The sequence below is a fragment of the Panthera pardus genome, unplaced genomic scaffold (genome assembly GCF_024362965.1).
Source record: "Panthera pardus isolate Hobbes unplaced genomic scaffold, ASM2436296v1 HiC_scaffold_8, whole genome shotgun sequence".
NCBI lineage: Eukaryota > Metazoa > Chordata > Mammalia > Carnivora > Felidae > Panthera > Panthera pardus.
Genome location: NW_026527013.1, coordinates 62,842,729 through 62,867,524, shown reverse-complemented (window position 1 = coordinate 62,867,524; position 24,796 = coordinate 62,842,729). Strand labels below are relative to the sequence as shown.

Genomic DNA, 24,796 nt, shown 5'->3' with positions numbered 1-24,796 from the left:
GCACTGTTGGTTAGCTGCGCAGACTGCCCTCAATACTGAGCATTACAGATGCAGGTTTAGTGAACGACACTCAGGATTTTAAAATCCTGGAAGCCTGAGAGCCGGCAGGTTTGATGTTAAGCCCCTGGGTTGGCATTCTCTGAGAGGTCTGAAATCCTAGCCAAGCTGACCTCCAGCCAAAGGCGTGGGTAATCAAGTCTGATGGCAGAGGAAGGTTTGCCCCCCAGCCCTGCCCGGGGAGGCGTTTCTTCTCCACTTTGCCTGCGTTTGGCTGAGAAGGCTTTTGCCTGCTCTGGAGCTGCGGTCTGGGGCGGGGGAGGGAGGGCTAATTCGTGTCAGATGGAGGGGCGCCCGGGGGACCGTGCGCTCGTTCGCCTGGCTTTTGTTCCCGGCGTCTGACTCCTGACGGTAGAGTGGACGTGGAGGTGCCGGCTGCGTCCTTTCGGGGCTCCGGGGTCCAACTTTTCCTGGGACTTGCAGGCGTAGGGGCCCTGGAGGCATCCCAGCCCCGCTCGGGCGCGGGAGAGGGGACAGCGCCCGCCGCGGCCGACCTCGCGGGGCCGGGCTGTGCTCTCTGCGGGCGCCCGGGCGGCCATGCGGCTGCGCGCCTTGACCTCGGGGCCCCCTGGAGGGTGCGCGCGCGGGGCCCGGGCGCGCCGGCACCGGCGCCAGGTGAGTGGGTGCAGGGCCGCAGGGGCGCGGGGCAAAGGGGGCGCTGCGGCTCGGGCTTCTTGGAGAGGGGGAGCGGGGCGCTCGGAGCTGGGAGCGAGGGCGCGGGGCGGGGGGAGCGCTTTGAGACCGGTGCGCGCGCGGGTGGAAGCGTGTCCGTGCGCCCACGTGCGTCCGTGCGCCCGTGGCTGTGCGCTCCCGTGTGTGCTCGCGTGCCCTCTCTGTGCGCTAGCGTGCACCTTCCCGCACGTTTCTGTGTGCACGCGCGTGAGTACCTTGTGTGCGCGCGCAGGGGGCCCCTAGCGGGGATGCCAGCCGTTGCCTGGTGGGAGGCGGGGGCCCTGGTGAGCCCACGTGGAGTGGGGGGCGCTTCAGGGTTAACTCTCCAATCCAGCTGCCTCTCGAACCCGTTTCCGTGGACTCCTTTTCCCGAGTGGAAGTAGGACACTGGTCGTGACGCAGACCTGAGGAGCAGCGCAGGTTTCTTTCAAAGGGAGAGGGCCGCTGGCCCTGTGCTGATGTCGGGGATGCGCTAGCATGTTGCCAGAGTGCAGGGTCACCGGGGCCACATTGCAGTCCGTGGTGCAGGGGACAGTCCTCTCCGCAGCGTTGGCATTGGACCCAGCAGATGCCCCCAGAAGGTTGAGCACCCCTTTCTTTGAGTCTAATGGTTAGGCATTTAGTGCATTCTTTTTCCCGGAAACTTTTCTAAGGTTCTGAGAAAGCAGAAGTCAAAATGTCAGCCGCTTTGAGTCACTTTGGGTTGCCCTCCATTGCGATTTTCAGTTTAGCAGCCAGGCACTCTTGCTGGGAAGCTTGGGGACTGTGTGTAGTGTGCTGTGCGGAAAGGGCATCTGTCTGGACGCCTGTGATCTGTGGCTGCCATGGGGTGGAAACCTCGGTGGGCGGCTTTAGGGGCCACTGTGTCCCTGCAGAAGGGTTTTGTGGCCCATGAACTTCAGGGTCAAGTTGGTTCCCCCGTCTGCTGGCCAGAATGCCAAGTACCAGAACTCACCCCGAGATCCTCTTTCCCAAGAGGAGAACAGCTCAGGGTGTGCTGATTCAGCCTTTGTGAGGGTCCCTGCCTCGCTACTGTAACATTAGCCCCCTGACCGTAGGGAGAGGTCTGTGCAGTTTTGCACTTGCGTAGAGCAGAGCAGAGGGTTACCCTTCCCCGCTCATGTGGGGCTTTCCTTGCTCAGCTTTGCAGAGATTTTTCTGTCTGAAAAGAGACTTCACAATCAAGAGCGGCACTAATTACTGGGTACCCCTCGGGGAGTCCTCGTGGACCGGGCAGCCCTGCTCGCTGCCCTTCCAACTGTCTGCTCTCGACAATTAAATGCAATTTAGATTCCTGAACCCGAGCTTGCTAAACGCGGCAGCACTGAAGCCTCCCCTCCCCCGCGCACCCCGCGGCCCCACCTCCCCTGGAGAAATGAAAGCAAAGTATCAGGTGAAAACAAAGGCAGTCTAATCCCGTCTAGCTCATTTCACAATGGAGATGTTATGTACAGATGAAGCGTGAGCAGATGTTATTACACTATCTGGAGCGGGGTCCTCGGGGACGCGGCCACCGACCGGGCATCGGCTTCCGAACAGCACCTCTGCTGTTTCCCCCTCCGGTCTTCTAGAGGCGGCCCAGCGGGCCAGGAAACCGCTGGAACACAGTGCCTCTTTCTCCCCAGTTCCAATAAAGGTATTTGTAAGGAATAAAAGGTCACAGTATCCTCCACTGGCCCAGGAACTGGGGCCAATTCATTCCGTTAACAAATGTTAATTGAGGGTCCAAAGGTTCGCCCTTCTGCCAGGCGCCTCGTGGGGAGTGGGGCGGGGGGAGACTCAGAGGCAAATGGATGAGAGCCCCGTGTCCTGCCTTTGGGACGTTGCAATAGAGCATAGGCGAGAAGGCATATAAACAAATGACTAAAACACGAGGGGGGAAGCCTGTGCCAACTGGGCCACTGCCACAGAGGACTGTATTTTTAGATGCCTGAGAGCCTGCTCCTGTCTGAGCACGAGACGGGTGGAGACAGGGTCTGAGCCCACAACCCTTTCCTTTGGCCGTGTGGTTTCGGTTTTGCATCTTTTCCCTGTTTGTGGGACAGTGGTGGTCATGGTTACGGCACAGAAGGAGCCTGCCAATGTCCTGAACTTGTCCTAGGGGCTCCAGCGTCCACCTTTTGCAAACCTCGAGCGCAGGAGCCCCGCTATCATAAAGTTGAATCTCTTGGGGCACCCGGGGGGCTCAGTTGGTTAAGCCTCCAACTTTGGCTCCGGTCATGATCTCGCGGGTTGTGAGTTTGAGCCCCAAATTGGGCTCTGTGCTGTCAGCACGGAACCCACTTTGGATTTGCCACCTCTCCCCAGCTTCTGCGTGCCCTCTCTCTCTCAAAAATAAATAAACATTAAAAAAAAAAAGTTGAGTCTCCTGAAAAAACCCGTAATAATAAGGATGTGAACAAGCACATACTAACAGTGCCCTATGTGTATGCAGGATGGATCCTTATAGAATAGTCCATTATGTAGCAGTGGCTCTCAGGCCAGCTGCAGATCGGAACCGTGGGATGAGTTTTGAAAAAGTTTGTGTTCTGGCCCCATTTCCAGATTATCTGAGTTCACTGGTCTGGGTGGGGTTTAGGCAGAGTGGTTTCCTTTTTTGTTTTCTAAGGTTCGTTTATTTATTTTGAGAGAGGGAGAGCAAGCAGGGGAGGGGCAGAGAGAGAGGGAGAGAGAGAATCCCAAGCAGGCTCTGTGCTGTCAGTGCAGAGCCCGATGCAGGGCTGGAACCCACAAACCGTGAGATCGTGACCTGAGCTGAAACTTAAGAGTTGGAGTCTGACTGAGCCACCCCGGTGCCCGTAGCAGAGTGGTTTTAAAAACTGACCAGGTGATTCCCTTAGGCTGCTGGGGCACACAACTGGCACCTGGTATAGCGGTTGGTCATTGACAGGAGCTCTCTTCATAGGCAGAAGGGGAAGGTATCCTCTGTGTCCCCAAGTCTAGTGACTTGCCCAGAGTTACAGAGCTTGTACAGCAGGCAGCAGAACCTGTGTCCTGCTTGGTTCATGACACGTTGCCTCCTTAGGCTTGGCAAGGTCAACAAAAACACCACGAGATGACTGATGAAGTGACAAGATGGCTGAGGGACTAGACGTGGTCAGGGAAGACACGGGTGAGAATGGGACTAGAGACGGTCCCCTGGAAAGCTGTAAGCTGCCAGCACTCAGGACAGGTTGAACTGCAGGGAAGGAGAGACCCTCCCCAGCATCTGTTCACACTGGAAACGCCCCTCTGCCAGTTTCCGTCCCTTGGCAGTGGCTGGTGGAGTTGTCTGCCGACAAGCTTGTAAGACCAACTGGGGACAGGAGCTGTGAGTGATTAGTTATGTCTGCCGTAGGTCAGGGAGAAAGGAGTTGTGGTCTGTGTGCTGATGAATCGCTCTTCCATAGACCTCAGGGCAACATTTGTCGAAAACTAGGATTCAGAGTGTTCGTTCAACACCTCGTACTCGCTAGTGTGATGTGGGATCCTGAGAATATACTTTGGAAGAAGATGCAGTTTCAAAATATAATAGAAAATGTGATTGAATTGTACACTTAATTATGTGCCATCTTATAAGTTGTTTTGGCAATTCTAAGTGCTTTGAATTTAAATATGAGTTTTAGAATCCATCTGTAAATGAAAAAAAACCAGATTTTTTATTCAGATTGTGTTGAATCTGTGGATTTTATGGAAGAACTGCAGCTTAACTACATTATCCATGAACATGGTATATCTCTATCTGTTTGGGTCTTCCTCACTTTCTTTCTGAAATGATTTATAGTTTTTCCTTTATAAGCCTTTCACAGAATTTGTAAGGTTTATCCCTGAGGATTTAATATTTTTGATGATGCTGTAAATGGTAATGTTCTTTGAATTTTAGATTCTGAATGTTCATTGCTAGTATGTAGAAATACAGTTTGTACATTCATTGATCTCCTGTCCTTCCACTTTGCTAAACTTGCTTGTTAGTTCTAGAACTTTTTTTGTAGATTTTGTGAGATATTTATTTGTTTCTTTATATTTTTATTATTATTATGTTTTAATTTTTATATCTTTATTTTTGAGAGAGAGAGAGAGAGAGAGAGATAGAGAGGGAGAGAGAGAGGCAGCACAAGCAAGGAGAGAGAGAGGGAGACACAGAATCCAAAGCAGGCTGCAGGTTCCGAGCTGTTAGCATAGAGCCTGATGGGGCTTGAACTCATGAACTGTCAGATCACGACCCGAGCCAAAGTTGGATGCTTAACCCACTGAGCCACCCAGGCGCCCCTATTTATTTATTTTCAAATGTTTATTTATTTTTGAAAGAGAGAAAGAATGAGCACATGTGGGGGAGGGAAGACAGAGCATGAGCAGGGGAGGGGCAAAGAGAGAGGGAGACACAGAACCTGAAGCAGGCTCCAAGTTCTGAGCTTTCTGCATAGAGCCTGATGTGGGGCTTGAACTCATGAACTCATGATGTGAGATCATGACCTGGACTGAAGTCAGATGCTCAACCGACTGAACCACCCAGGTGCCCTTTTTTTTTTTTTTTTTTTTTTAATAGATAGTGGTGTCATCAGTGATTAAAGACAGTTTTACCTTTTCATTTCCAAACTGGATACCTATTATTTATTTTTCTTGCCCGGTTGCACTGATTAGAACCTCTAGAACAACATTAAATAGAAATGTTGATTGAAGACATCCTTGCCTTGTTCCAGAGCTTAAAGGGAAAGCAGTCTGTCGTCGTTAAATATGGGGTTTGCGGTAGATTTTACCAAGTTGAGAAAGTTTCTGTCCTGATTTGAGAGTGTTTCTCAGGAAATGGATCTTGGATTTTGTCAGAGTTATTTTCTGATTAATTGAAAGATTGTAGGTTTCTTTTTAGTTTATTGATTGATAATTGAATGTTCAACTAAGTCTGCCTCCCTGGAACAAATCTTGTTTGCCATGATGTATTATTTAGAAGTGTGTTATTTAGTTTCCAAGTACTTGAAGGATTTTGCAGGGATATATATATATGTATATATATATATATATATGTATTTTAATAGTTTCTAATAGAATGCCATTGTGGTCGGAGAACATATTTAGTACAGTTTGAATACTTTTAAGTTTATTTGGACTTGTTTTATGTTCCAGACTGCGTTCTGCCTCAGGAAGCATTCTTCATGCACTCGAAAAGGATGTGTCTTCTGTGCTTGGGGTCAGATGTCAACTAGGCCAAGTTATTTGATAACGCCGTTCAGCTTTTGTGTATCTTTGCTTATTGCTTGGTCTTTCCTGAGGCCTTTTCCCTTGGTTTGTAGATGATGGCCTTCTTCTGAGTCCCCAAATGGACGACCCTGGCATGTGAGCCCCCCACCCCATTCCCCGCCATGTCTCTTCCCCTTCTTGTAACGGCACCTACAAGAATTACTGTATTAGGATCCCACCCTTATGACCTCATTTGGCCTTAATCACCTCTTTAGAGGCCCCATCTCCAAATACATCCCATTTGGGGTCCGGGCTTCGATGTATGTGTTTCGTGGGGACACAATTCAGTCTAACACAGGGATAATTAAGTTTCTGATTGTATTTACACATCTGTCTCTTTGTCTCTGCGATCCTGTCATTTCTTGCTTCATGTATTTTGAACGTTTTGTTAATAGGTGCGTACATGTTTAGGATCGTATGCTCTCTTGAGACGTGTACGCTTTTATCATTAGGAAATCGTGGGTAATGTTCTTTGATATGGAATCTACGATGTCTGATAGCAGTATAGCCACTCCAGCTTTCCTCTGATTAACATTATCATTGTATATTTTTTCTATTCTTTGTCTTTTTAAAAGAGTATAATCTGACGACCATTGCCTTTTAATTGAGGTATTTAAACTGTTTGTGTAATATGATTCCTGATACGGTGAGGTTTCAATCTACCACCTTTTCTATTTCTCTCACCGAGTCATTGATATACTCTCTCTTTTTTGCCATGTTTAGATTAATTGAACTTTTATTTAATTCGTTATTGTTTACATTTTTATTAACAATTTTTTTAATGTTTATTCATTTTTGAGAGACAGAGCATGAGTGGGGGAGGTGCAGAGAGAGAGGGGGAGACACAGGATCCGAAGCAGGCTCCGAGCTGTCAGCACAGAGCCCCACGTGGGGCTCGAACCCACGAACTGTGAGAGATCATGCCCTGAGCTGAAGTTGGACGCTTAACAGACCGAGCCACCCAGGTGCCCCATATTTTTTTATTTTTTTTAATATTTTATTTTTTAAGTAATCTCTCTACCCAGCATGGGGCTCTAATTCATGACCCCGAGATCAAGAGTCACACGCTCCACCGCCTGAGCCACCCAGGTGACCCCTGATTAATTGAATTTGTAAACAATAATTTCCTTTTATCTGCTTTGTGGGATTATTATCTATCTATCCCTCATCATTTTAGTGGTTGCTTTGGGGCTTACAGTTTATCACAGTCGCCTTTGCGTGATAGTATACAACTTCACAGGTAGTAGGAGAGCCTTCCAGTAAAATGCTTCCATTCCTCTTTTCCTGAGCTTTGTGCCATTTTATTGTATTTACTTTTACATGTGTTGAGCCCCACGTTTCATCATTATTAGTTTTTGCCTGGCCAATTATCTTGTAGTGAGTTTCCAGTATGAGAAAATCTTACGTACCGATCTGCGCACATACTTAACCATTTCTGGCGCTGTACCTTCTGCGTAAAGCCATCTTTCCGCTCGCAGTCATTTTCCTTGCGCTCAGACGACGTGTAGCTTGTCTTGTGGTGTCATGTCAGCTGGTGATGAATTATTTCAGCTTTTGTGTATCATAAGAATTTTTAAATTCACTTGAGTTTTTGAAAGCTCTTTCTGCCGGGTCCAGAATTCTAGGTTGGCAGATTTTCTCTCGCCACTTTGTATCTCTCTTCTGTTTTCTTACTTGCTTTATTTTCTGAGAGAAATCTGCTGTTTTGCTAATGGTTGTCCCCTGTCCTAACATGCCTTTTCCTACCCTCTGGGGGCACAATTTTCTGTGTATCACTGGGTTCAAGCAGTGTGATTATTGTGTGTCATTTCTGGCACACTTCCTTTTTTAGTGTTTGATGTTTATTTTTGAGAGAGAGAGAGAGAGAGAGAGAGAGAGCAAGGGAGGGGCAGAGAGAGGGGGAGACATAGACTTTGAACCAGGCTCCAGGCTCTGAGCTGTCAGTACAGAGCCCGACACGGGGCTCGAACTCATGAATAGTGAGATCATGACCCAAGCCAAAGTCGGAAACCCCACTGACACACTTCTTGTACTTGGGATTTGTTCTTCAGTCTATGGGTTTAGAGTTTTGCTCAGATTTTGGAGAAGTTTTAGCCATTATTTTCTCAACTATTCCCCTCCTTCCTTTACAGAGGCCCCGGTGACACCTGTGTTAGGCTGCTCGAAATTTCCCCCCGCTCACTGATGCTCTGTTCATCTATCCCTTTACTTAGGGGGTCTCTTCTTTCTGTGCCTTGTTTCGGGCAGTTTGTACCGTGACGCTCGCACAATCCGCATGCGCGTGCTCGTCAGTACCCGGCTGGACGGTTCAGAGGGCCCTCTGCACATCTTAGGTCTTCCATTCAGCTCTGTCTTGTGGTGTTCGGGCGAGTGAACCCTTTCTGCTTTGTTCTGTGGACGCTTAGCACCGTCTCTTCCATCCCGGTAGTAGGTACCTTGGCCCCCTTCTTCCCTGCATCCTGGGACCTTGCTCGGTGCAGGAATCTGGGGCAGTCACAGAACTCGGGCCACTTTTTTCCCTGCCTCTGAGGAACTAGATAGATTGGTTCGCCTGTTCGTGAACCTCCTATAAATAGGCATCGCTGTGTGCTTTTGTGTCGGAGTGTTTTTGTTTAGCATAGTCATGCTTTTGATGCCCACCCGGGATGCGTGACGTCATGTGTATTAGCAGCAAGCTGTTGCGTGTACCTGAGACAGTGTTCCATGGTAGGAATATATCAGGCTTTCTCTGTCCAGTCTCCTTCTGATGGACATTTGGGTTATTTCCTCTTTGGGGCACTCTTTTTATTTTTTTATTTTTAATGTTTATTTTTGAGAGAGAGAGAGAGAGACAGACAGACAGAGTGTGAACAGGGGAGGGGCAGAGAGAAAGGGAGACACAGAATCCGAAGCAGGCTCCAGGCTCTGAGCTGTCAGCACAGAGCCCGATGTGCGGCTCAAATTCACAGACCGTGAGATCATGCCCTGAGCCGAAGTGGGATGCTCAACCGAGCCACCCAGGCGCCCCTGACTTTTATTTTAGTGTTTATTTATTTTTGAGAGAGAGAGAGAGAGAGAGAGAGAGAGAGAGAGAACATGAGCAGGGGAGGGGCAGAGAGAGAGAGGAAGACACAGAATCGGAAGCAGGTTCCAGGCTCTGAGCTGTCAGTACAGAGTCCAACGCAGGGCTCGAACCCACGAACCGTGAGGTCATGACCTGAGCCGAAGTCTGATGGTTACCCGACTGCACCGCCCAGGTGTCCCTGGGGCACTATTAAGTAAGGCAGCGCTGACCATTCTTGCACAAGACTTGTGGGCATATGCACTTATTTCTGCCTTAGCGTCTGCAGGAGTGACATTGCTGGGTCACAGAACTGGTGTAGATCTAAAAACATTTATAAGAAACTGTATTTGTATCATTGGAGTTACATTCTTGGTAACATTTCATCTCCCAGGGAGTTGAGGCTTCACCTGGTGGTGGGTGTGGGGCCTCGTGAATCCACGTGGGTGTCAGTTACTGGGTGGGGGTGGGGGACGCAGCACCACGTATCACCAATTGGATAGGAGGACTGGTGTTTGGTTTCTAAGGCAGGTTGAGGTTTTGTAAGATTATCAGATGCGGCCGTGAGCCTTGACCCTCCCAACGCGGGTTGGGTTGGTAAGTGGTTCGTTTACTCTCAGGACCAGTGTGCGTAGCGGATTCCGTGCTGTGCCAGGTTTAGGGAGGAACCATGAATCTGACACACTGGTCGTCCGTGACCGCTTCTCCTTCCACAGACGTGCACATTCCCTCGGAGAAGCCAAGGGGCCGGGATTATCAGTCACTTGGCTTCCCCTGAACACAGTGGTGCTGTTGGCCGAGCACTTCTTCCAGAGGAGCAAGCAAGCGATGAGGTCCGGGAATGCCTCTGGGGTACTTTGTCCGGGAACTAGGTGGTTGTGCGCCCACAGCGTGGGAGCTAACACGCGATCACATGAACAGCACTGATGAGTGCCGGCTCCCGACTCCCATCACCCATTTGCAGGGGGATTTGTGGGCAGGGTGGGGGTGCGCTCCCGTGGGGGCTCTGGCGTCGAGAATGCTGACGGGGTATCCGAGGCTCCCCCGGGGAATCCCAGCGCCGGCTTCTCCTTCTTCTCTGTGTAACGGGTCAAGTTCCTCTTTTAGCTCTTCCCAAACTCCGCCTGGACGCCTTGTTTCCTGGAAGGGAAAAGAGCGAGCAAACGCCCTAGGAATTGTAGAGCTGACGGCTTCTCCTTCTGCGTTTTCAGCCAGAAGAGTTACCGAGCCTGCACAGCTTTAAGAGCACAGCCTTCAAAAAACCCAAGGTGTGCGGGGTTTGCAAGCAGGTTATTGACAGCCAAGGGATTTCATGCCGAGGTGAGTCTGTGTTTCTCATTCTCTTGCTGTGAAACCGAAACATAGCAAACAAACAAACAAACAAACAGAAGACCAAAATGAAAACCTTCTTTTGGGAGTTTCCAGAAGTTAAATCGCAGAATTCCCCTTCCTGGCCTGTGTTTATCCCCCAGCCGTGCTGGGCAGGGACCCACCGTATTTACACAGATTTGTGCCGGGAGGAAGCTCGTCCAGAAGGAGCAGAGAGTTACTGGTGTAGGGTTGGGGACAGCAGTGACCGTGCGGGCGTGACTGCCCTCTGTCCGGCCCGTGGTGTCCATGATGCTGGTCATTGAGTCGTGTGCTCTGACCCCCTAAGAGTTTGCAAATGAACGTTCTGCACCTTGGGGGCAGGGCTTGCTGTGTGGGGCGCTTCAGCCCGCTGTCAGGCGCCACTGCCGTCGGGAGACAAAGCCACCAGCTTCGCCGTCTGATGCTTAAGCACCGGGCGGTCGACATGTTTGCGACATGTTTCTCCCGCTTGCGCGTTAATCAGTCTGTGACAACGGTGTGTAATGGCTCCCTTGAGCCCTGGAGTCTGGGCTGGGGGTCGTGGGTCCGCGTCACAGGGCGGGGGAGGATGGTCAGACTTCCTTCCGCAGGGTGAGGAGGTGACCCTTCCTCACAGTGCTTGCCGATGGTGCTCTCGGAGACATCAGTCTCGCGGCTGCCAGCAGTGCCCCCCTGCCCGACTCCCTAGAATCTCAAGAGACCTTGAGGCCTCTTCTTTACTAGTGTGTGGCCCTCTCCTTTCTCCCTGGAGGTGGCCTGTGTGACAGGGTCTGGGGGACCCCCTTCAACTGGTTCCCTGTGAGCTGCACCCCAGGCCAAGAGAGGTCTTGCATGGCAGGCTTTGATACTCTTTTGTTCAGGGATCACTCTGATGGCTCCCGATGTGGCCGTGACATTGTCAGGGGATAAAGGCCCGTGGAAAGACTGATCTCACGGGGGTAAATCAGGAGAGTTGGGGTATTTTCGGCATTCTGAGGACCGGGCCTTTCCCCTGCCGCATGGACACACCTGTGGACATATGGGGGCAGGATGTGGGCATGCTGCTCCCAGAGCTGGAGTCGGGAGCTCGGCAAGGTCATTGCCAGTGTAGACAGGGCCTGGCAGGGTGAGTGACTGGCTGCTCAGGGGAAATCATGGCCCTTCTGTGGTTCTGTTTGGTGCACCTGACAAAACATAGTTTGTCTCTATGTTCTCTTCCTTTTCTCAGTAAACTAGAGACAGAAAAGAGACCGTGAGTCGTTTTCTGTCCTGTGATCGATACCCGTCACGTGAGTTTGCGTGTCGAGCCCCTGTGTGCGTGGCGCCCACGGACAGTAAGGCCTGCCCGTCACGTGTCATCTGAGCAGCCACACATGCGAGCTTCGTGAGGTTGTGGTGGGAGGTCCTTTCTTTGGCTCATTTCTGGAGAAGCAGTGGGTGTGCCGGAGGGGAGCATGGACGGTGGAGATTTCCCGCTCTGCCTGTCGGTGCTTGAATTTTCCTTTTGAGTGACCCTGGGTAGCATATAAGTACATGTGGAACACAGAGCTCGTTGACCGACCGGCTCAGGAAAGTGTCCAAAAGTGTTAGTGATGGTGATGGTGGTGACGTTGGTGATGGTGTTGGTGACCATGGTGATCGTGATGGTGACGATGGGACAATGGAGATGATGCTGATGGTGATGGTGGAGAAGGGTTGGGGTATATTCTGTGACTCAGGCTCATGTTTTTGCTGTTCCTTTTCTGGCTTCTTCTTGACTTTCAAATGCCTTGTTTTCACAGTTTGACCTCTTGATTTACCACATATTTTCTATGTGGCTAGGTTAGAAGAAAAAGTTTAGTTTTTAAAAAAGTTTATTGATTTTGAGAAAGAGAGAGAGCGAGCGAGTGAGTGAGCCAGGGAAGGGTAGAGGGAGAGGGGGAGAGAGAGAATCTCAAGCAGACTCTATGCTGTCAGTGCAGGGCCTGATGCGGGGTTCGAACTCATGAACCATGAGATCATGACCTGAGCCGAAATCAAGGGTCGGACACTCAACCGACTGGGCCATCGTGTGCCCCGAAAAAGCTTCATTTTTAAGAAGCGGTTACGCTTGCACATTGGGGCTATTTTATCCCTATTTCTTGAACTTTCCAGGGACATGCAGAGATGGAAATGAGGGTGTTGGTGGGGCTACGTGTCTGGTTGTGGTTCGCCTCAACCTGCTCCGAGCATGTGCGCCGGCCACAGTTAGGGTGTATGGTAACCTGTTCCCGCGGCTCCGCCAGGTCCCCTTGGGTGGCTTGAGGGGTTCAGTTTCCACGGGTAATGCTCTCACACACCAAGTCTGGTCACATGTGAGGTAAGCCAGTGGAGGGTACAGGTGTGGGTGCCCTCGGTGTTGTGGTTCTGAGTGGGTCTGACAGATGTGAGCTTGGGGATTTCACCCAGAGGGGAAGACGGATCCGGGAGGACACGGGGCCCGGCCACGTGGCACTGATCCCGCCGGAAAGGCTTTGCGTGGATCTCAAACTGGATAGGGGAGGACAGACCGGGTGGAAAAGTGACAGAATGAAGGAAGGCTGTGGAGCGGAGCACTCTAGGGAGGAGCCTGAGGAGATGAGGCCGGAGGGAAGCGGAGGGAGGCGGTTTTGTCGGGAGGATTTGATGATGGCTTTGCCCCTTCACTAAACAACACACGTTAAGCACCTGCTAGAATGACAGGATGAGAAAACTGTGCTCTGTGTGCGGAGGCTCACGGTCTGAGGGGGGAGTCTTGTCTGTGGGGGGAACACAGTCTGAGGGGGGAGTCCTATATGTGGGGGGAACACGGTCTGAGGGGGAGTTCCGTGTGTGTGGGGCTCACAGTTTGAGGGGAAGTCTTGTTTGTGAGGGGTGTCCTGTGTGTGTGGGGCTCATAGTCTGAGAGGGGAGTCCTGTGTGTGTGTGTGGGGGGGGAACACAGTCTGAAGGGGGAGTCCTGTGGGGGGGGCAACACAGATTGTGGGGGGAGTCCTGTGTGTGAGAGGAACACAGTCTGAGTTGGGAGTCCTGTGTGTGAGGGGCTCACAGAGTGGGGAGTCCCGTCTATGAAGCCATCCCAGTCCACAGTATGCTAAGCGATCATGGGGGAAGCTTGGGGTAGGTGGCCAATCGCTGGTATTCGCCGTCAGTGCCTGCTTTGTGCCCGATGCTGTGTTACGATCCCGGGATGCGGTGGCAGATGGGACCATCGAGTCAACTGAGAGAGCAGCGTGGCCGAGCAGTGCATGTGTCCGGTCAGGCGTCCTCGTGCTGGGGCCCCCGGTCCTGTCCGGCCTGTCTGCCCGGCCAGTTCCCGGCGACAGGGGGAGGCTGGTGAACCTGAGGCTGAGCGGCGAGGGCTGTCTCTTGCTCGGGAGGGATGTGCGGGGTGCCATGTGCAGGGTGCTGCCTGGCCTGGGCCCCGAGGCTCTGGAGGGGGTAGCCCTTCCGGGACAGCTTGGTGCCCTGGGCAGCAGGGCCGGGATTCGCACCTGCGCTTTGCAGACCCCGTATCTGCACGGGGAGCCCAGCGTGCGGCGCACAGACCATGGGGGTGAAGGGACGCGGTGGAAGACTGGATGCCTGTCTGTCCTCCAGGCCTCAGAGCCTGAAGGAGGCACAGGCCCCACGCGGACCCTCGACCTTCTTCCAGCAGGGCTGCGCTGAGTGCAGCCCCCACTCGACCCGTGGCATTGATCTCCACTCGCTCTCTGTCTCTCTCTCTTCTTTTTTCACATTTATTTAGTTTTGAGGGAGAGAGAGGGAGACACAGCATCCGAAGCAGGCTCCAGGCTCCGAGCTGTCGGCACAGAGCCCGACACAGGGCTCGAACCCGTGAGCTGTCAGATCATGACCTGAGCCGAAGTCGGACAGTTAACCGACTGAGCCTCCCAGGCTCCCCGCTGTGAGAATAGATCTTAAGCGTTCACACACACGTCATGCGATAGACGTGATAATTAACGTGATTGTGGCAAATGCCTCACAATGTAGACTTGTGTCAAGTATTCAAGCTGTATGTACCCTTTAAATATATACAATTTTGTCGATTATACAGCAGGAAAGCCAGAAGCAAACAGCAGCAGGGCGTGAGTGGCCGTGTTGGCTTCTGAGAAGGGTACGAGGTTAGGGCGAGGCTGGCGGTCAGAGGAAACCTGTGAAAGTCCAGCAAGCCTGTGCCGTGGAAGGTGTTACTGCGGCGACCTTGTGTGCGGTGGTTGTTCGGTCGGCACGAGCCGCCCTTGCTTGTGTTCATTATGCTCTTGCGGGAGGTTGGTGGTGTACAACCTAGGACACCGTCCTGGGTGAGCTCGGTCCGGAGGAGGCAGACGGGGGCAGAGATCACTGTGAAGTGCTGAGCAGTGGGGAGTGGGAGAGGAAGGCAGGCTTGGGCTTCTGGAACACACTGACGCACTTAGCCCGGCCTAGGAGGAGTGATGGAGGGCTTCCAGGTGGAGAAGGCGGCTGCCGCTTTCAGTCTTGGAGAAAGAAACGAGTCACTGGGACACGGAAGGGTGTGTGGGGAGCTCTAGGCAGAGACAGCGGCACGGGGCCAAGGTGGCAGGTGGAGGTGTCCGTGAAGTGCTGGGATGGGGGGGACGTGGTGGGGCCTCAGGTTGACCACCAAATCGCTACTCTGAGGACAACCAGAGGGGCCGTCCGTAAAACTATGGGGGTCGCCAGCGTCTGTTCTAGAAGCAACGGCCCACCTCTTGGGTCTCCACCTTAGCGCTTGCATGGTTTGTACCACGTTGCTGTAAAGTCGACCTTTGTGAATGTCGCGGCTTTGCCTTTGGCTCTCTTCTGGCTGAGTCGGCTGGCTGTTCACCATGAATGTGTCACACTACCGTCACCCTGCCGCTGACCAGAGCCCTTTCCGGGTTGAGTTGGCCCGTGGTCGTAATTATCTGCCACGGCGTGGTGGATTCCTCCAGAAGTTCGTGCCGACCCGTGGCGACAGCGTGTCTCATTTCTCCCTGCGTCTGTGGGACAGGGGTTTGGGAGGCCTGTGGCTCTAACCAGGCCTTCCGAGCTGGCTCCCTCGGTGGCTGGCGAGGCCTCAGTTCCCCCACATGAGGCTCTTTGCAGGGGCACACGGGTCCCTCGGGCCATCCTGGAAGTCTGACCACCACGAGATTCCCGTCCCAGTCCCAGGCTGCAAGCCACCCACCCCGCCAGGGCGGTTCCTCCGTGCATTTCTGCTACTTCTCACTTACGCAAGGGCCGTGGGCCTCTGCCGGACGTCTTCTGCCTCGGGACCCCCGCTGCCCTCCAGCCCCTGGCCGTGTTTCCCTCCGCGTTTCTCACCTTGAAGCCCTTTCTGGAGGCGAGCCCATTCTGATGAGGAAATCCCTCATGGCCTGTTGGCTGTGTGCACCCATTAGGACACAGAGAGTAAATATTTGTCTTTGCGGATAATCTCACAAACCTCAGAGGCAGAGAGAAACCATTCAGAAAAGAGATCCCGCGAAGATAACTACCCTGGCCATTGGTCCTGGAGATCCAGTAACCATCCGCCAGCGGCCGCCTTACTTTGAGGCATCCTCAGTCAGTCCTGCAGGGACCTGCATCAGTTCAGCGTTTCTGAGTCCAGCTCCTGGAGCAGAGAGGGACGGTGTGTGTGTGTGTGTGTGTGTGTGTGTGTGTGTGTGTGTGTGTGTGTGTTAGGGGAACAGTCTGGGCTTCCACATGCTAGCCGGGTTTGGGGCCTGCCTCCTGACCCCCGAGGCCTTATTCGCTCAGGACCCCGCACACTTGCGTACCTTGACATTGTGTTTGTACTCTGAAAGTGGTCTCTTGAATGGGTCCCCTGGGCATTGCCGTCACCCCGGGAGAGGAAATGGAGGCCCAGAGAGGTCACTGGCCCGGCTCCGGGCAGTGCGGTCGATTAGGTCCTTGCCCCCCATCTCACAGCTGCCCCCTGGACCCCACGATGGGGTTCCCTGCCCCACGGTTTCTGCCTGGCATCTGGGCACTGGCCGCGTGCCCGAGGCTCGTGGGGGCCGCTGGTGCTGTCCTGCCATCAGCCTGGCCACAGCCTCCGGAGGGCGGGCCTGCGAAATCCCCATTGGTTCCGGCTCTAAGTCTGCACCGTCGGGGGCCCCCCGGACTGACACAGTCTCTCTGCTGCTCACACAATGGCCCCAGCTGAAGGATTCCCTTGCAGGAATTCAGACGTGGATTGATTCTGACAGTGCGTTCCCAGGCCGTCCGGAAGCGCGGGGAGTGTGGCGCTCCGCTGGCAGCTTTCTCACTAAGTGACAGGCGCCAGGTCTGGCTCTGGCGGGGGGGGGGGGGGGGGGGTGGTGGGGGGTGGGGGGGGAGGTTGTGGATTTTCTAGTTTCCCGTCCACCCATCCACAGGGAGAAGCTGGCATCCCCCCGGGCACCGAGGAGGCTTCGTACAACTCAGATCCACCACGGGTCTCCTCCCGGGATCCCGGGAGCGCCGCCCACAGCTGGGTGCCTGCACACCATGGGCACTGGGCTCTGGGCCGAAGCTTGGAGCCACTGGGTGGGGGCGGACCCCCCCCCCTGCAGCTCCGATCCCCAAGGGTCCAGAGGGTTTGTGGGTGCCAGACCTGGTGCTGCAGAACCTGCTCCACTTACACACCTTCTTTCTCTTTGTCTTGCAGCCTGCAAGTATCCCTGCCACAAGAAATGTGAAGCCAAGGTAAGCACCCGTTGAGCTCCTTCCCCGGGGGCCGTGACCCCGCCTTGGCCTTTGCCCCACGGCAGGCGGGTGCAGAAGGCGGACGCCTTGGCCTGTGGCCACAGGCGTGAAACCCTCGGGAAAGGGCTGCTAGATGCTTCGATAGCACGTATACTTTTCGTCTCTGAGGAAGCCTTAGAGCCTTGGGCTCTGTGTTCCTAATTATAGAAAGTAAAACTCAAGAATTTGGTTTCAGATGAGAATCAAGTAATTGGCCCTGGCCTCGGCACAGGCCTCCCCCTTCTTTCTCATGATTACATCATGCCGCTTTTCGGGGCTCTGTGGGGGTGGGAATAGGGTTTAGGGCACAGGCCTGGTAGGGGGGGTTTGGGGGGCTCATTAGGGTTAGTTGTTCTTAGATCGGTTGGGGTTCTCAGGCTGTCACGGGAGTTGGGGGCCCTGAATCGGGGAGAGTTGGGCTGGGGTTTGAGTTCCTTGGAGGGCTGAGTTGCCGAGCACCCCTAGAAGCACTGGAAGTCTGGGGTGCTGGGGTGGGGTTAGGACCTCTGTGGGGCAGTGAGGAGGCCTGGAGGTGGCGGTGGGCCATCATGGGAACCCTTGGACTGAGGTTTGGTTTTCTGCCTGGGTCACGGTGTCTGCACCTCCAAGTTTTGCAGGCATGCTGGCGGTCCGCAGTGGGGCCTGAGCATGTGGCACCCCCACTCTGGCTGGCCCGCCCTGCCTTGGTGGGAGCCCCCCCCCCTCCAGGTCCCGCAGGCCCCGTGGCTGGAGGTCCCAGGGGAGATGGGCTTTTGGAGAGCCTTGGGATTCTGTGGCTGCCGGGCTCCTCCTGGGCAGCTGTTGCTGGGAATTTCCGACTGGCGCTGGCTCCGGGCAGGGCTGGGTGCTGGGGGCGGGCTCACGCTTGAGCTGGCTTCTCGTGAAGTTCTATGTGGGGGGGCCAGGGATGCCGAGTCCCTTCACCCTGCCCGCCACACGCACACACATGCGCACACATGCACACAGTCACAGCCATACAGGAACACACACGCACACACATGCACGCACACGGTCACAGCCATACAGGAACGCCATGTGCACACACATGGTCACAGCCATACAGGAACGCCATGTGCACATACATGCGCACACACGCACAGTCACAGCCATACAGGAACACACATGCACACACATGCGCGCGCACACACGTCACACCTGTACAAGAATGTACACGCACACATGTACATGGTCACACCCATACAGAAACATACATGCACACACATGCGCACACGCACACGGTCACTGCCATACAGGCACACACGCGCACACACATGCACGCACATGCACACACACACAGGTCACACCCATACAGGAACGCACACACACATACATGCACACACACCTCACACCCATGCAGGAATATACACACAAACACATACACACACACTATTCACACAGGTCACAGTCATACTCTTCACACACAGACACATGTACTCTCACATGCACACACACATGGAAGGCTAGTCCGGCCCTGTGTTTTTTTTCAAGGAAGAGATTAAATGAGTTTTCTTTTTAAACTTTTTGTATGGGGGATTTGGAGCGCACTGGGAGTGGAGAGGGTCACCCGGCCTGGGGGCCGGCAGCACCGTCCTCTTCGAACCCCTGGTTCCCCCACCTCTCAGAGCTGTCAGATGATGTGCATCCGAACAGCAGTGCTGGCTGTCCTGTCATCCTGTGTGTGTGCCTGGATGTGTGTGCATGTGTGTGTGTGCCTGGATGTGCATATATGTGTACATGCAGATGCATGCATGCGAGTGTGTGTTGTGTGTGTGCCACTGTGCACCTCCATCTGTGACAGTATCACAGGCCCGGCCATGCCTGCCTGACAGAGAAGAATTGAGCCCTGCTCCTGTTGGCACCGTTTCTTGAAGGGGCCCAGAGCCGGCTACTTATGGGATTGAATTCTTTGGCTCAGAGACTATACCAGAAGTCTTAGCTATCACCGATTATGGCATTTCTAGCCGCAGTAATTGGCAGTTTGCTGAGAGGTAGATAAGCGTTCTCTCTCAGTAGATCAGGGTAGGGGAAATGTATCCGTATTCGGTTTTTTCGATAGCCAGCTTTGAAAGGCAGGAGGGCATTCCACCAGCAATAACAAAGCCCCTTCTTATTCCAGATCCATAGTGCCGTTGCTGCCGCGCCTAGAGGGGCCATAAACTCCCAGCTGCCCCTGGAGATAAGGGGTGGGGGACAGTTATGTCTCCCAGGAGCCGAGATGCGGCTCTCCCAGGCAGCGTGGGTCCCTGCTTACCTCGTGTGTGTGTATGTGTGTGTGTGTGTGTGTGCACGCGCGCACGTGCAACGTGCCCAGGGCTTGCTGGCTTTCCTGACCGACAAGGGGGTACTGTGGTTTAGAACAAGGTCCAGCTGCTCACTGACCTGGGGAAGGCAGGCACGGTGGGTTCCCTCTGTGACCTCCTCAGTGAACCCCACCGTACTGTCATCGCCAAGGAGAGAGCCATCTTCCAGAAACCCAGCTGAGCCACAGGCCACAGGTCTCAGGCAGGGAAGCCGAACCACGAGTTGGGACCTAGAAGGCCGGATGGACTTAGGTTAGTGTCTTCCTGGCCGTTGGGCAGTGTGGCCCCTCAGGCAAGGCCTTGAGCTCAGGGGGCACTCGGGGCCAGTGACCCAGGTTGTGATCCCCGTGGGGGCTTCTTGTCTGCTGGAGTAAGTCTCTGGGGCTACGGTTTGTTCATGGGTCAAACAGGTGAGTGATATGTCCCCCAGTCCGCGTGGATTATGTTCTTCTCTGTTGATTATGGTAATCTTGATTATTTAGGTTTTCAGGAAGTCCCACAATCTATGTATAATGGCTGCAAAGTTTGGGATTCCAAATATTTTGCTCCCTGGGAGGCCGTGCTCATTCACTGGAGCCTTGTGCATCGTTTGGGCATCATGAGTTGGTTTTTCCCTTGGCCGCTGGTTGACTCACTGGCAGGAGCATAAGGAAGTAGGAGAAAGAACCTTTTTAGAAAGGCAGGGGATGGGGGTTCCCCGGTATCTCCCAAGTGTGCCGAAGGCGGGGTTCCACTGGGCTTTGGCGAGTGGGAGGGTAGGAGGCCCTCCCACTTGATGGCCAAGATGTGTATGGTCCAATGTGGTCCCTTCCACGTCGGCCCAGACCAGACACACGTGCTCTCAGAGGCGCCCTCAGTTCAGAGCGTTAAGTATTGAATCAGCACTCTTTCTGCAGACCTCCGGATAGTGAGGCCTCCGCGTGGGGACTGACCCGTGACATGGCAGAGCTGAACACGTGCAGGGGCTGTGGGGCAGACACCTTGTGCAGGGTCCCCCCGCCAGCCTCGGCAGAGCCACCTGCCACCTGTCTCGGGAGCCAGGCCTCTGTGCTCAGACCCCTTTGTCCCTTCCACGGTGTGCTGCCCAGGGCCAGCTCGCCGCTCCCCTTTCTGGACATGCCTTGCTGGAGATAAAGTATAGGACTGTACCTCCGTGAGTGGAGGCCCCCTTCAGGAGGGGTGAGGGGTCACCGGCTGCCGCAGGGCCTGCTTTCTGTGGCTGTCACGTGGCTGCCAAGCTGGGAGCCTTTAGCCTCCACCCCCACCTCCCCCTGCCAGATGCCGAGCTTGGTAATGGGCACGTGGCTCCTCTCCCTGAAGGTTCAGGCTGGGCCGCGGCAGCTCAGCCCTCGGCTCCTGCCTCTGCCGGCCTCACGTGCTAGTGATGCCTGTGTTATGGCCATGGTTGGTGCAGGAGTTGCCACGAGGCCCAGAGCCCGAGATGTCCTCAGAAACCACTGTCATGCCTGTCCTTGGTGTTGCCAGGTGTCCACTGGTGTAAGCGAGACGTTGTAACCATGAACTTACACCTGCTGGTTCCCCTGCTTGCGAGTGTCCCCGGTGTGGTCCTTCGGGCGCTCCCCTCATCGGACCCGCAAGCGGGGACTGTCACTGGCCACTGCGTCAGGGGTGTCAGATTTTTGCCGTCCGTGCACTCTTCCTGGATTGGCTGTGGAGCTGGGGCCTCGCCACCCCCCAGCCCGCACCCTCTGCTTCTTCTCCGAAACAGCGGGAGGCTCCAGGCCTGGTCCCGCGGTGTCTGCTTCTGTCCCAGGGATGATGCCTGCGGGGATGTCTGTCCCCCTCCCCACCCCCCCACCCCCCCCAACCCAGGGCTTTGCTCGGATCCTTCCTCTCCAGTGTGAGCCTGGAGTTCTGGGCAGTGCTAGTTTCTCAGGCTGCCTTTGGAAGTGCCAGCAGGGCTGGGGGCACGTCTCCGGGACTCTGTTGGTGGCGGGGCTCTGGGCCTGTGGGGACGACTGGATTTTTGATGAATCCCGGAATCGCTGGCATTAGTGTGTGGTGAGGTCCCTGCTCTTGCCTCGGTCACTGGTTTTCCTCAAAGGGCTTGGCTCAGCCTCTGAAGTCAGCTCCACGAGAGGGGAGGTGCAGAGCCGCAGCCGTTTAAATGTGGACATTCTGGAAGGTTCCTGGGAGCACGGCCCTTCCTGCCTTGTCACACTTGGCCTGAGTGTCTTATGCTTTACAGAGACCCCTCGAACGGAGGCCTGCGTGACAGATTAGCCAGTGTCCTGTGTCCCCTGCATCTGTGGGACGTGGGGGAGCGGGACGAATGGCAGCAGTAATGGTTTGACAGGCTGCTGGGGGCGCGTGGCCCTCGACTGTGGACAAAACCAAGAAGGAGCGCTCCTCGAAGACTTTCCTTCTTTCTAAGCGTCAGTGACCGGATTCACCGGTTTGCGAAACTCTGTCCTCACGCCTGCTCTCCGTCTGGGAGAACGGCAGTGGAAGATAGAACTTTCCACGTGTAGCCATCAGAAGCAGCCCGCAAAACCGGGGGGCCCACAGAGACACCCCGGGCCTGAGCTTGACTGCCCCATGGAAGCTATAGCTCTGGCCGTGGTCCCTTTCATCACGAAATCGGAACACAGGCATCTTTCACGAGCGGTTCCGAGAACCAGCTTCAGCAGCCTGGGGGGGCCTTCTGGAGGGAGCGTCTCCGCCTTGAACTGGAGTACTGGGCTCATTTGCATCCTGCGTCCTAGAAACAGGTGTATTTCTCTGCAGCTGCGGTAACTGGAGACCATACTCTCTGCGGTCACGGTCATCATTGTCCTAGTTCAGCTGTCTCCTGGCACGTTGACCCGTGCATGAACGGCACAAATCAGTATGCGTTTTGTTCCTTAACTGTTTACACGACGCTAAAGTGTGGTGTGTTTTCTCTTCCCGGGAATAGGATCTTCTTCAAGCAGACAAATCTCATTTAATTGGCTCAGTTTGTGCCTCTTACGCAGCGTGGGCCCAACCTGAACGTGGTTCTGTCTGGCCAGTGGCATTGGAGCGGGCTCGTTGTTCCTGAGACCGGGACCGCCCCCACGTTCGTCCCTGTCGGGGCTGCCTTGGCTCTGGCCGGCTCCGTGCCCCCCCCCCCCCCCCCCCCCCCCCCGTCTGGCCCTGCGGCTGCATGTGCCAGATGCATGTGGAATTCTTCATCTGTCCCCTCTTGGGGTGGCACCATCCCACCTACCTGCTGTGACAGCTACTCTCTGCATCTCCTGACTCCCTGCCCTGCCCCGCTCAGGCGTGCAGGTGCAGGTTATGACCTGCTGACCCCCAGGCCGGATGTACCCCTGTGGCTCCTTCCAAGCCACCCACGTGCCGTGGATCAGCTCACACGCCCCTGATGCTGCCACGTTTGACTTCCACATGCTCCTGGTGGCCTGCTCATCACCTCTGTCTGCCATACAAGGGGGGCCCAAGGGGGGGTCCCCTCTCCAGACCTCTCCAGACTCTCCACGGTCGCCTTGCCACTCGCCTGTGTCTACAGTGGCCCTGGCTGCTTTCTAGAAGATGCCAGTTCTTTGTCCCTCGCTCACATTGCCTGTGAGCTAATCCCTGTTTGTGATTTACTTTTCCAGACACACTACCGCCTTTTATGGACCAGCATACATGTTTTGAGCTGCTCAGAATCTGTACTCCGTGCCCCCATTGTGCCGCCAGCCTCTCTCCCCAGCTCCCCGGGGTCCCCCCCCACCAACCACCGTGCTGCTGCCCTGCGCCCTCCCCAGCCTGCCCGTGCCTGGTGCTCCTGTGGCTTCATGGACGCTCTTCCCCCAGACCCTTTGCTCACGCCCCACGGCTGCAGTGCACCTGTTAGAATTCACAGACCATTGCTGTCCTCTGCTTTTCTCTCTGTGCATCTTCCCTGGCCCATTCTTTCCGCGGCTGGCAGTCTTGGTGGGCCAGGCGCTGGCGTCGTGGGCCGTGCAGAGCTGGTCCCCTGTGTCCCTGTACCTGCAGCTCTGAACCCCGCAGGGTTCCCTCTGCCCCCACGCAGCTGGGCCTGCCCCTCGATCCTTGCAGGGGGGCACCCCAGGCTTCTGCTTTTTCGGGGGGCAGAGAGGACAGCATGCCTGAATAGTTCACAATGGTTCTGACATCACAATTCTGATTCCAGAGTCTTTATTTAATGCCTTTTTGTCCTTTTAGAGGCTTATTTTTGACTTAAGAAGTGTGTGGGGCATGTTGACCCAGCCGTGGGAGGCCCGTTGGAAAGTTCTGTGCTGCACAGGGAAATGGGGGGTGCACACGGAGGGCCAGCAGGGAGTTAAGTCTGGCGTTTTTGGGCAGACCACGGCAGATGGATGGGGCTGCAGACGGCTCTGGGTGCGGCGGGACTTTGTAACCGTGAACTCCAGTGTAGCTTGTGATGGGAGAACCCAGGGAGGTCTTTGTGGACACTCGGGGGCGGGGGGGGCAGCCTGCCTCTGCCCCCTGATGCCCGAGTTAAATGTTTTCTTTTCAGATTTGAGGAGAAGTTGCAAGCTGTCAGAATTTGTCATTTTTTCCTTGTGTTGGCAGCCCTTCCCTGGATCAAGGGGAGTTGGTGCAAACCAAACAGTTCACTGTGCTATTCGTGGACCTTGCAGGAGTGTTTTTGGGGAAGTCCCCTTCAGCACCCCCTGTGGGGCGGACCCGTTCCTTCCTCAAAAGACTGCAGCATGTTTGTGCCTTCTTTTCCTTTCTCTGGCAGCAAGAGGAAGGTGTTAAAAACGTCACTGGGGAGGGGTCCTGTCCTTCTTAGGCTGGTCTCTTAAAGAAAAACAAAAGCGCGCACTCTGTACTCAGGAGTTTTGGCACAGCGCACACTTTCTCCTGGCCCCGTGCACCTTGCACACGGCGGTGCTATCTCCTATCTGTCTGGTGCGGGTGTCCGAGCCCAGGGAGGGCTCTTACCCCATCTCCCTGTCTGCAAAGACCTCCCACCACACAGTTGTTCCTATGAAGTGTGTGTGGGGGGCTTGGTGGGGGAGAGGGGAAGAGGGCTTGGTGGAAGAGAGGGAGGAGGGGCTTGGTAGGGAGGCTCCGGGCTTCCTGGAAGGAGAAAGAGGAGAGGGGCTTTGTGGGGGAGGGGCTTGATTGGGAGGGGAGGGGCTTGGTGGAGGGAGGAAAGAGGAGGAGCTTGATGGGGAGTGGAGGGTCTTGGAGGGAGGAAAGAGGAGGGGCTGGGTGGGGGAGGGGCTAGATGGGGAGGGTCAGGGCTTCCTGGAAGGAGAAAGAGGAGAGGGGCTTCGTGGGGGAGGGGCTTGATGGGAGAGGGGAGGGGCTTGCTGGAGGGAGGAAAGAGGAGGGGCCGGGTGGGGGAGGGGGCTTGGTGGGGAGGGGAGGGGCTTAGTGGAGGAAGAAAGAGAGGAGGGGCTTGCTGGGAGTAGAGGAAACCACAGTGGCTGAGGAAGGAGGGGCCACCTGAGCTGATCAGGCCACTAGGAGAGGGCACGGGGAGGACAGAGGACGT

General features: G+C 54.8%; 1 protein-coding gene across 4 annotated transcripts in view; it reads left to right on the top strand.

Annotated features, from left to right (window-relative positions):
- The window catches only part of TNS3 (tensin 3), a 215,542-nt gene that overhangs the window by 36,994 nt on the left and 153,752 nt on the right, over positions 1 to 24,796 (top strand). For 2 of the 4 annotated variants that reach the window (XM_053897586.1, XM_053897588.1), the window contains exon 2: positions 16,944 to 16,981. In XM_053897586.1, coding sequence (XP_053753561.1) covers positions 16,944 to 16,981 — 38 coding nt within the window. Of the gene's footprint in view, positions 1 to 413; positions 673 to 10,194; positions 10,304 to 16,943; positions 16,982 to 24,796 lie in introns of those variants that run through there. The other 2 variants (XM_053897585.1, XM_053897594.1) reach the window with 2 other exon arrangements.